The 12,149-nt window shown below is 35.4% G+C and overlaps 2 protein-coding genes across 2 annotated transcripts in view; one reads left to right on the top strand and one right to left on the bottom strand.

Annotated features, from left to right (window-relative positions):
* Positions 1-8,501, top strand: part of itgav (integrin, alpha V) — a 25,007-nt gene extending 16,506 nt beyond the window's left edge. The window contains exons 19-30 of the mRNA XM_079428663.1: positions 999-1,066; positions 1,167-1,314; positions 2,095-2,187; positions 2,323-2,402; positions 2,890-2,970; positions 3,262-3,367; positions 3,464-3,622; positions 3,913-4,038; positions 4,605-4,718; positions 4,827-4,934; positions 5,154-5,273; positions 6,718-8,501. Coding sequence (XP_079284789.1) covers positions 999-1,066; positions 1,167-1,314; positions 2,095-2,187; positions 2,323-2,402; positions 2,890-2,970; positions 3,262-3,367; positions 3,464-3,622; positions 3,913-4,038; positions 4,605-4,718; positions 4,827-4,934; positions 5,154-5,273; positions 6,718-6,816 — 1,302 coding nt within the window. The 3' untranslated portion in view covers positions 6,817-8,501. The remainder of the gene's footprint in view (positions 1-998; positions 1,067-1,166; positions 1,315-2,094; positions 2,188-2,322; positions 2,403-2,889; positions 2,971-3,261; positions 3,368-3,463; positions 3,623-3,912; positions 4,039-4,604; positions 4,719-4,826; positions 4,935-5,153; positions 5,274-6,717) is intronic.
* On the bottom strand, positions 8,318-12,149 carry LOC306877132 (alpha-aspartyl dipeptidase). Its single transcript, XM_079428665.1, has 9 exons — positions 11,989-12,149; positions 11,777-11,914; positions 11,276-11,364; positions 10,565-10,639; positions 9,540-9,619; positions 9,290-9,463; positions 9,047-9,106; positions 8,799-8,881; positions 8,318-8,704 (listed from the first exon to the last, which is right to left on the bottom strand). The coding sequence occupies exons 2-9, from the start codon at positions 11,869-11,871 to the stop codon at positions 8,638-8,640; spliced, it is 723 nt and encodes a 240-aa protein (XP_079284791.1). The 5' UTR covers positions 11,872-11,914; positions 11,989-12,149; the 3' UTR covers positions 8,318-8,637.

Below are 12,149 nucleotides of genomic sequence, written 5' to 3'. Positions count from 1 at the left end.
TGCATCTTTCATGTATTCTGGGAAGATCTCAGCGTCTGTAGGAAAGGATGATGATGGAATAGATGAACGTGGTTTATACTGTGTACCTGGCTGACACGGTTGAGTTAAAATCTTTTCACATGGACAAACTAAAAGTAGCAGGGAATTTTTAAATGTTTTCTATATTTAGAAAAGCCATGGAAATAATATCCTATTCCTAATATGTGACCCTGGAGCACAAAGCCAGTCTTAAGGGAAATTGAGATTTATACATCTGAAAGCTGAATACATAATCTTTCCATTGATGTATGGTTTGTTAGGATAGGACAATATTTGTCTGAGATACAACTATTTGAAAATCTGGAATCTGAGGGAGCAAAAAAATCTAAATATTGAGAAAATCTCCTTTAAAGTTGTTCAAATTAAGTTCTTAGCAATGCATATTACTAATCAAAAATTAAGTTTTGATACATTTACAGTAGGAAATTTGCTAAATATCTTCATGGAACATGATCTTTACTTAATATCCTAATGATTTTTGGCATAAAAGAAAAATCTATAATTTTGACCCAAACAATGTATTGTCTTTTGCTACAGATATACCTGTGCTACTCATGACTGGTTTTATGCTCCAGGGTCACATATGTGCTAATAAGTCTTTATTTTTTATGCAGTGTTCTGAATTTTTTTTCATTGTGAGAACTTTTGAGCCTTTTCAAGGAATTGGTGGAGCCAATTTGCAAATTGGTCCAAATAATTCATTTTTGAATTATTTTACCTTTTTTTTTTTTTTTTTTTTTTTTTTTTTTTCTCGTTATCACAAACGACTGGAAAACAATATGAATTAATTGGTCATAAAGTGTAGGAACCCTGAACGAGACATTACATTGTGCAGAAGCTGCTCAAATCTTCTACTAACCAAAGACTTACATGCTGACTTACATGAATAATTAACATTAAAAAGCACTGGATAAATATAGAATCTCACTTTATTTTCCTATAATCCCTTGATTTTCCAGGCCCACATACTCCTGGATTGTGGCGAAGACAATATTTGCAAGCCAGACTTGAAACTGTCTGTTATGAGGCGAGTCATTTGCTTCATTTAGCCTTAAATTCCATTGCATTTCCTGGAGGTGTGGAGCTGGAGATTAACTTGGTGCTTTTGATGTTGTTCTGTGCTCTAGTGACCAGAAAGAGATCTACATAGGTGACGATAACCCCCTGACCTTAGAGGTCACAGCAGAGAATGGAGGAGAGGGGGCATATGAGGCCGACCTTACCGTCACCCTACCGTCTCAGGCAGATTTCATTGGGGTCGTGCGTAACAGTGAGGTGAGCAGTGACCCTCCTACACCCCATAAAGTGCACTGTCCTCCCTACTGTGATCTCCTGTAACGACACAATTAACATTGTATTAAAAGAGCTGATTTAACCGATGTTCCAGGTTTAATAACAATTAAACTCTATGGACAATATCTGTGACATTGTGCTGGTAACTTGTTGCTCAATGTGCAAACACAAGCTTTGTTTGGATAGTAGTCAGATCACCTAAAGGAAGATTTATAAAAACGCAAGCTGCACATTGCTTTCAAAGGTTTTGGACACATTTCAAAGGTTTTCAAACACATTGCCAGTAACTCTGTCCATTGATGTATGGTTTGTTAGAATCGGACAATATTTGTCTGAGATGCAACTATTTGAAAATCTGGAATCTGAGGGTGCAAAAAAATCTAAATATTGAGAAAATCTCCTTTAAAGTTGTTCAAATGAAGTTCTTAGCAATGCATATTACTAATCAAAAATGAAGTTTTGATATTTATGGTAGGAAATTTACAAAATATCTTCATGGAATATGATCTTTACTTAATATCCTAATGATTTTTGGCTATTGCTAAAAATATACCCCAGCGAATTAAGACTGGTTTTGTGGTCCAGGGTCACAAATATATAATTACACTGTATCATAGACACCTTAAAATAACTCATAACTGCATTGCCTCGTTAAGACCATTTAGTGTTTTTACAAATGTTGGGACAAGGTAATATTTGTATGCTGTTCTGTGACATCATTTAGAACTGATTGAAGGTCCATATGTTATTTCTGTATCTCAGACACTGTCTAGACTGTCCTGTGCCTTCAAGAAAGAGAATCAGACCAGAGTGGTGGTTTGTGATCTCGGGAACCCAATGAAAGGAGGAACTAAGGTGACCAACAGACTTTCCGCACTAAAGTGTCTGCTTATTTATTCGTACCAAAAGTTAAATTTTTTTTGTGTTGCTGGTTGTAACATAAATGAGCTGCTTCATTTAATATTTTTTCAAATTGTGTTGTTTGTGTAGATAATAGCAGGATTGCGCTTCAGCGTGCACCAGCTGTCTGAACAGGATACAGAAGTCAAGTTTGACTTGCAGATAAAGAGGTATGTTAATTAATGCGTGCTATTACAGTAATATAGCTGATAGATTTGCTTGTGCAATGTTAATTATAATGAGTTTGGTGAGCCATTAGTAACCCAAGCAGGGCCATTAGAACAAATGTAAAGCAAAGACGCTCTAAACATTTATTTTCACTTTCTTTTTATTTAAATCAGTAAAACTTCAGACAGCATTTGCTTCTAATGCTACAGTTTCCTGCTGACTGCCAGTGGTTTTTTAGTGTTAATTACAGGGAACTGCTCTTTTTTTGTGTCTCTGTGAGAACATCCTGCTTTGCTTCCTGTCTCTCACTCTTTCCTTACACCCTCATGTCTTCGCCCATCTTTACCACAATGATCTGTAGTGCATTTCTGAAACACAAAGAGTGGTCCATGGCAATATTTTAAGTTTTGTCTGTAATTTAATGCAATATATCAGTTTTTAAACAACAGCACCACCTATTGGAAAAGACTAATTCCCTTCTGCTTTCAGCTCAAATCAGTTCAACAATACCAGCAACTTGGTCTCTGTTGTCACAAAGCTTGCTGTGCTGGCCAAAGTGAACTTAAGAGGGTATGATTATTTAAATGTTTTATCTGTTAAAATGGTGTGACATGTATTGTGTAAACAGATTTAAAATCAGCATGAAATGCCATTTAGAACACATTTGTGACCCTGAACCACAAAACCAGTCATAAGGGTTGTGTACAAACAATGTATTGTTGGCTATTGCTATAAATATACCCCAGCTACTTAAGACTGGTTTTGTGCTCCAGGGTCACATTTTACTTTGAAATTATGGATTGAATGTTAATATAAAAAACCCAATCTTCACTGTGTATTTATCTGAACTATCCTGTGCAGGGTGTCTGCGCCAGAGCAGGTGTTTTTACCCATCGCTAACTGGCAGCCAAAAGAGAGGCCTGTTCTGGAGGATGATATTGGACCTCTTGTACAGCACATCTATGAGGTAGAAAATGCATTGGTCATTATACATTTATTAAACTTTGGCAGTGCATAGTTTACAATTTTGTTCCTTTCTTTCTGTAATCGCTCATCTTCCTAGATAAGGAACACAGGTCCCAGTACTTTCAGTAAGGCTATTTTGGATGTGCAGTGGCCATACAGATTCAACAACGGCTCTCTGCTCTACATCACCAAGTTTGAAGTGGACGGAAACATGAATTGCAGCTCAAACAGGGAGCTCAACCCGCTTAATGTCACTGTATGTATCCCACAATCGAATCATGAAAGTATACATTTACTGTATATGTAAGACCGTTGTTAATAGCAGGCGTACACAGGACCCAAAACCCCACTCCTCACAAGCTGTATGTTAAATATCATCTGTTCTGACTGGCTGTGACATTTTGTAACATCCAACAAATAGGATTTTTTACAGTGTGACAGACAAATTAGTTACATGGATGGTTAAAAACTGTGTTCACAAATTGGTTGAAATAAGGATCTCATCTAATATTCCAGGGATAAACATATGCTTTTGCTTTCACCTAGAATCCCAGATTTGTTGACAAAAATGAGACCTCTGCCAGCGGAGACAGAGCTGAGGGGAGAAACAGACACAGCATCCACCGCAGAGACCTGGAGGACAAACAAGGGGAAGAGAACCTGGAGATTCTGGTGCGTTCACAGCTTTAACACTTGCCATTTGACAACCACCGTTGTCTGTGAAGTACCTGGAACTGTTTTATGTTGAATTTGAAATGTATACACTTCAATGTTCAAAAGTTGTTTAATCTTCAAAAGAAATGTAATATGTGAGCCTGGAGCACAAAAGCAGTAATTTATACATTTAGATGGCATTTAGACATTTTCACTTAGGGGTGTACTCACTTTTGTGGCCAGCGGTTTAGACATTAATGGCTGTGTGTTGAGTTATTTTGAGGGGACAGCAAATTTACTCTGTTATACAAGCTGTACACTCACTACTTTACACTGTAGCAAAGTGTCATTTCTTCAGTGTTGTCACATGAAAAGATAAAATATTTACAAATATGTGAGGGGGGTGATGCTGTATATAAAATATCCGAACTATTATTATGGTTATTATACCATCTAACCATTTTTTTCTGGGAACCGTTTTACCTTTCTACACATCAGTAGGTGCAGTCAGTATGTGTCATTGAACTGTTCTTTACACCAGTATGCGTGAATGCAAGTACAATGGTTTGTGTGCATCCACACAGGATTGTGGGAATGCGGAGTGTCAGGAGATTAAGTGTTGGGTCGGCCGGCTGGAGAAAGGCCAGAGTGCCATTCTATTTATTTACTCCAGACTCGCCGTGAGCACGTTTCTCAAGGTAAAAACAATTCATTTGACTGACATAGCAAAGCCTTAATCAGGATTTTAAAAATCTGCACAAATACTAATACATTTAAAACACAGCAGTGGTTTTCTTTCCTTTTAGGCTGAAAGTCAAAACAAATCGTACAATGTTCGCTCCTCGGCCTCCTTCAGTGTCATAGAGATGCCATATAAAAATCTGTATTCTGAGCTCCCAGCCAGCACGACATCGGTAAGTTCCTGTAATCATGAATGTGAACGGGATTTTGTTCTTGGATTTTCTTGGTCAGAAAGAGAGTAGAATAGTTAACTGCTATATTTATGAAACTTTTTAAAGCAAAGAAAAAAAGAATCATAACCAAAAAAAAGAGAACACATTTGTGCTTTAGTCACTGATCACGACTGAGGATTTTTGATGTCGGCGACATTATCATGCTTCTCTGTCCTGTAGGCCTCTCTGAAGGTGATCTGGAACTCAGAGAACCCTCAGCCTGTCCCAGGATGGGTGGTGGCTCTGGCTGTCCTGGCTGGACTTCTGCTCCTGGCTCTGCTCATCTTTGTCATGTATAAGGTGAACAGCTGTAAACTTTAGTTAAATAACTTGGACTGATTGATAGTTTGGACTATGGATGTCAGAATTGTGTGTTGCTAATTTTATAAACATTAAAAATATTTACATTTTCATTAGGGATGCACTATATTGTATTTTTGCTGATATTTTTCAACTCATTTTGATACCGATATATTTCCTTTTGTTTGGAAACAACACCAAGTCTCTCCTGTGCAGAAATATTATAAGCAAATTATTTAAAATTTTGGTTAAAATTATTTAATTTAAGTGACATGTTTGTTGTTTTGTTTTTTTCTTGTAAGGTTCAGCTTCAGAACTTTAAATCAAAACTTACTCATGATTTTATGGCATCAATTACTGCTTTATTTAATCAGAAACAGTCTTCTAAATATTATTTGTGTATTTTGCTTTCATTTTATTAGAAGTAGTGAATTAATGTATTACCATTATTGGGCCGATACCATATTTACATTTAAAACCATTATCGGGCCGATGCCCATATTTACATTTAAAGCCATGCCCATATTTACATTTAAAGCCATTATCGGGCCGATACCCATATTTACATTTAAAACCATTATCGGGCCGATGCCCATATTTACATTTAAAACCATTATCGGGCCGATGCCCATATTTACATTTAAAGCCATGCCCATATTTACATTTAAAACCATTATCGGGCCGATGCCCATATTTACATTTAAAACCATGCCCATATTTACATTTAAAGCCATGCCCATATTTACATTTAAAGCCATTATCGGGCCGATACCCATATTTACATTTAAAGCCATGCCCATATTTACATTTAAAACCATTATCGGGCCGATGCCCATATTTACATTTAAAACCATGCCCATATTTACATTTAAAGCCATGCCCATATTTACATTTAAAGCCATTATCGGGCCGATGCCCATATTTACATTTAAAGCCATGCCCATATTTACATTTAAAACCATTATCGGGCCGATGCCCATATTTACATTTAAAACCATGCCCATATTTACATTTAAAGCCATGCCCATATTTACATTTAAAGCCATTATCGGAATTATCGGAATCGGCCGATAATGGTTTTAAATGTAAATATGGGCATCGGCCCGATAATGGCTTTAAAATGTAAATATGGGCATCGGCCCGATGCCCATATTTACATTTAAAACCATTATCGGCCGATTCCGATATTGGTCCGATAATATTGTGCATCCCTAATTTCTATTTGTATTAACTGTAGCATTTTATTATTACTTGCATTTCCATAGCCTATTCAATTTATGTAAAAAAAAATAAAGTCTCCATGTCCCTTTTGTGGTTTTCTTGATGTTCAGTGCCTGAAGAGTCAATTTTCAATGGTATTTGTATGCATCAATGACGGAAGTTTTGGTATTGAACTATGCATACAAATATCATTGACTGGTTCCATCTTGATTTCTCTCCTCAGTTGGGCTTCTTTAAACGTGTGCGGCCGCCCCAGGACGACAGCATAGAGAAAGAGCAGCTTCAGCCTCAGGAGAATGGAGACAGAAACACAGAAGCCTGAGCTCTTCATCTTCACTAGTCAATCACAGCGCCAACTCAATAATGCCACATCAGCAGGCGCGTGCCTGATTTACAGCAATGCGGATGAGAGTACATCACATCCTTTATCTTTAATAGCAGGTCAGCATTTAATCATCCAGACAGCCCTGATGAGCGAGATGGCTGTCGTTGTTTGAATGGTACACAGCTGAGGTGGTTTGATTAACCATGATGCTCTGTTAATAGGACTAAAGCCCTGTGCCTGTCCCATTTCCCCTGTGCTCCTGTCCTTCTTTAACTGCACTGAGTCTTAAGACGAGATTTGATTTTGGGTTTTAAACGCATTTAAAATCAGATTACATTTCAAATTGTTTACAAGTAACAAAAATAATGATGATAATGAACCATAATAGAAAATGAGATCATGATTTTTACATGTAAAGATGTGACGTAGTTTGGTACATCATTAGATTGCTGGTTCTGCTTCTTCTGTGGGAGAAACTTTTGTTATATTGTTTATCACCGCTCAGTTTCTGCTGTTTGGGGGTTTCTAAGACTTTGGACTTGCAGTTCTTCTGTTTTCTTTGCAGTTGTTTCTGCTGTTGGGATTTGATTTTCTTATTTGGGCGTAAGGTGTATTATTTTGAGAAAATATTCTTATGTTTGTCTACTGTAAACACATTGTGTGTTTGTGCATTTAGAGCATTTGGTTGAATATCTTTGCACAATAGAGCAATAAAATGGTAGCATTTTTGTATTTTGAAAACCACCCCTTACAGAGCACCTTTATTATAATGTTTTAACTCTAAGTTTAAATATTCCTTTTGGTCAAAAGTATTTTTATAGATGAAACACTAGTCTGTTTTTTAAAGATCTTTTACCCAAATTCATGTTGATTTAGAATTAAAAAATCCATTTAGTGTGATGTATCCCGATTAATATTAATTGATAAAACAGTTTTGATGGAAAAACATATACATTTAGAAAACTGAGACTGGAACCCTTAACAGTATTGGCCTTTTAAAAATGTTTTTTCTTGTATTAAAAACATTTTATGGATTAAAGGTTGTGGTTCATAGTTACTGGTCTTAATTTTGACTTCAGATATACTGAAATACATAACCCATAACACTGAAACACACCTGGATTTCTTATGTTGCTGTATTATAGTAATGCTGCTGCCCATATGAATTTACCCATATTGGGTTGCCATAAGTATGTTGTCTAAATGAAAAATTGTATGCATTTATAATTCAATCAAAATTATGCATTTTCCACAAGTAAAATGATCCAGAATATATTCTCATTTGTAAAGTTTGTAAAAAAAAAAAAGAATAGAACATGATAATAGTGACAAATGTATTTTTGAGAATCTACCATGTTTAAAATTGATCACTGACTCTTGATTTTATTTTTGACTTTCCTTTTCTTTTTTTACCCCATGATTTTGTTTAGCAATATGTTAATGCGTCTGTAATTCAATAAATATACTGATATAGTAGCATTTATTTTTTCTTTCTTTTAGTTTGTCCTATTTATGAATATAGCTGGATTTGAATTTAGTACCTGTTTTTGCTGTCCAAAGGTCCTGTTATAACACCATTTTCTAATCTACAGTGATGAACCTGACCTCACAGGATATGATTATCTGGTTGATGAATAACCAACTGCAGGCTTTAAATACAAGAATAAACATCTTTAAATTCTACAGTGCTTCCATAGTTTTTGTGTACTTGAAACAAAACAGATGTAAATAAGTTCTGTGCTTATGATGAAGAAACGTAAACTTAATTGTGGATTTTATTTATTGTAAAAATGTTTGTCTTGCACATAATGTAGCAGCTCACTGTGCTTCTGTCAGTAAGAAGCTGAGATCACTGCCCGGGTCATACTCTGTAGTTTGCTTCCCCCTGAGAAAGAAATCCACAGTCTCACTTACTGTGCCTGTTTGGGATCATTTTTTGTAATATTTTCCATGTGCATGCACAAGAGTCTCTGCATTACCTCTGGAACAGCCGTGCTGTGGTGCTCCCTAGTAAGGTGGCTTTGTTTCCCTCCACTAAGAGCATTGAGCCTTCCCGAAGACCCTGCCATGAACCGCATATAGTGGTAGAGCTCAACTACTGCTGGAAATTACATTTTTAAAATATATGCAAAGAGAACGGCTTTTTCTTTTAAATTCACAATATTATTGTTTTTACTGTAATATTGATCAAATAAATGCAGACCCTAACAGTATTGTGTTAACGTACCAGCACGCATGGGGTGTCTGGCTCCTCGTGGTATTGGATAATTCTCTGTTCACGTGTTTCCTGGAAAATGCAAAATCAAATCTGAAGCCTAAAGAATCTAACTTAAAATTTGGTTTATTATATTCTGTATATTCAATAGGTTTCATTTTTGTATTTATGTAAAATACATGTTTTTTGGTGATTTTTATTGATATAATCTTGATTAATGGAGTCGTGGTGTTGTGCATGATTATTTGAAAGTACCCCCATATGCTTGCTGTTGGGATCAGCATCCAGAAAGTGAGGGTTAATGTTGAAGGGCACTAAACCAATGGCAGCAAATGTGGGTGGATAGACGATGGGCATGTCATTGGTGGTGTTGATGCTGATGGTGGAGACATTGGTACCTGCACTTGATCCCATGTAAGGTATCCCATCCTATAAGAAAACAACTACACCTGTTACAGGCAATTACACAGTATTTTTAGATTTTGATTAATAGACACTAACTCACCTCTAAAACTCTTTTTCTGATCTCAGTTACCAGCTTGTTGTCATAGAGAGCTTTCAGCAGGCGGAATGTATTCCCGCCACCTAGTTGATACAATACAGCACAAGCCTTATAAATTAAATAGTTTAGTGTTTTTAATGTTTAGTCATTTTGTTGTCAATTTTATTTTAAATATATATATATATAGTGCTGTCAAACGATTAATCGCATCCACAATACAAGTTTTTGTTTACATAATATATGTGTGTGTGCTGTGTATATTTATGTATAAATAAATACACACACATTAAATATTTTGAAAATATTGACATGTATTTACATCTATATATTTATATTCTTATATTTTATATTATATATAAATATATTTAACATATAAACGTAAATATATACATGCATGTGTTTGTATTTCTATATCACACACACATATATTATGTAAACAAAACTTTTATTTTTGATGCGATTAATCGTTTGACAGCACTAATATATATATATATATAAGAAAGAGATTTAATTTATTTCAATTTAATCATTTTAGAACTTATATTTCAATTAGTTGCAGAGGCAATATTTATAGTTTTTTTGTAATCTAATGTTTTTTATTTTATCTTTGTCAGTTAAGAACACTTTTTTTGAATAGTTTAGCTCTAGAGAACAATACCTTAATGTTATGATCTTAATTTTTATTTCTTCAAAACAAGAACATGATTATACATATAATAATAATTCCAAATAATTCATTCTGAGAGAGCTACGTTTCTGTAATGTCACCATACAGAGAGGGTTAAAGCTTCAGGATTTAAAAAAAAAGTACATAAGCGCTGTGACAAAGATTCTGCACTATTTCTGGGTGATTAATTAAATGTAAGCTAAATTTGTGACATTGAATTTGTGAATTTTTTTTAATCAAATTTAATTATTTTTACAATATTACATATATTTTATTATATTAAATATATTCTTCTGCTGATAATTGTAAGAAAATGTATATTTTAGTATAGCAATATATTTATTAAAAAAATCTTTCATACCAATGAATATTCCTTCAGCTTTCCTAACAGCATCCACAGGGTCTGGTGTCTCGTGGGCACTGTCCAGCTCATAGCCTGGGAAAAGAGAAAAGAAGAGATGAAGGCCAGTGTGGCAGTGACTGTGTGCAAGTAAGTCAATTGTATTTATATAGCACATTTAAACATAGCAAAGCTATCCAAAGTGCTTAACAATGTAACATAAATTTAAATGAGAAAAGAAGCAAACAAGACAACCAATAAAACATCAATAAAACTGGTAATGGAAGGTGCAAGGCGGCATTCTAGAGGCAACTGGTTCCATAGACGAGGGGCATTGACCGAAAAGGCTCTGTCACCCTTGGTTTTCAAACAGCAGCGAGGGACAGATAAAAGAGCCCTGTCAGTGGATCTTAAATGTCTGGTAGGTGACAAAGGGATAAGAAGAACTTGAAGATAAGATGGAGCTTGAAGACAAGTTAAGAGCTTTGAAGACAAACAGCAGAATCTTAAACTGAACTCTAAAATGGACGGGAAGCCAGTTTAATGAGGCTAAAATTGGTCATATTTCTTTGCCCCAGTCAGCAGCCTTGCAGCTGCATTTTGTACCAAATGGAGATGTGAAAGCGATGACTGAGGAATTACAGTAACCTAAACGTGAGGTAATAAAAGCATGAACAACTTTCTCCAAATCTTGAAAAGACATACATATATTAAAATCAACAACACACAAACCCAACGTCTTGAACTTGTCTCTGGCCGTCTTGGTATAGGCATCTCGATCATGCAGTGCATATGGGACAAACAGGATCCTCTTTACATTCCTGTTGAACAGAAAACAAAGTTATGTGCATTTATAACCGGGGTCAGTGCAGGTCAGATTAATTTGATGATTACAAAAACACAAAAGCTATAAATACAACTTCTTATATTAAAAAACAAATAGCCCTGCTCATATTTAAAAAGTAACGTAACGCATTACTTTCCATAAAAAAGTAGCTAAGTAACGCAATATTGCAATGCATTACTTTTAAAAGTAACTTCCCCCAACACTGCTCATAACTGGTGTTTAAGTTCAATTAATAGACTTGTACTTTGCTTCACTTATGCACTGACATGCCTGCATACAGATATAACATATCAAAATATAAATATGAAGGGTTTTATGACTGTAATTGCAAAACTATTCTTAGAACAGTTTTACCAAAATGCCTAGTTAAGCTGCTGGCAACTTACTGTCCAAACAAGTCTTGTATCTGCTGCTGACAGTGTTGAAGATATCCTCCTCCATGAAGAGTGGAGTTAGAGACCAGCAGAAGTCTTCTCTTCATGATGTGGATCAGTGCATAACCTCTGGTCAGACAGATGACAGACCTTCGGAAGAAACCTTGTCATGTTACTGGAATCACGTGATTAAAGCAAAACATCACAGAATGAACACAATTTACCGAGACTGCAGAAAAAGGCAGATCTTAAAGTGCCGATCACAGTTTCAAACCACTTTTTTAAAACAGACGCAATCGTTTGTTTTGTTTTATTTAAACTTTTGATTTGTGTTATTTTTACAGGTACTCGTCATCACAGGCAATCTGTTTTCAAAATAAAAGTC

Source organism: Barbus barbus, assembly GCF_936440315.1.
Source record: "Barbus barbus genome assembly, chromosome: 11".
In the NCBI taxonomy this organism is placed as follows: Eukaryota; Metazoa; Chordata; class Actinopteri; order Cypriniformes; family Cyprinidae; genus Barbus; species Barbus barbus.
The sequence above is the reverse complement of the archived record's forward strand: the minus strand, read 5'-3'. Positions and strand labels throughout refer to the sequence as shown.

Bases quoted from the DNA above. Each gene is read 5' to 3' on its own strand.
- LOC306877132 (XM_079428665.1), bottom strand. From the start codon at position 11,871: ATGAAGAGAAGACTTCTGCTGGTCTCTAACTCCACTCTTCATGGAGGA. The intron at 10,640-11,275 runs GTTTGTGTGTTG...CTCTTTTCCCAG, and splicing joins AGACAAGTTCAAGACGTTGG to GCTATGAGCTGGACAGTGCC. The intron at 8,705-8,798 runs GTAATGCAGAGA...TTTCTTTCTCAG, and splicing joins ACAGCACGGCTGTTCCAGAG to GGGGAAGCAAACTACAGAGT.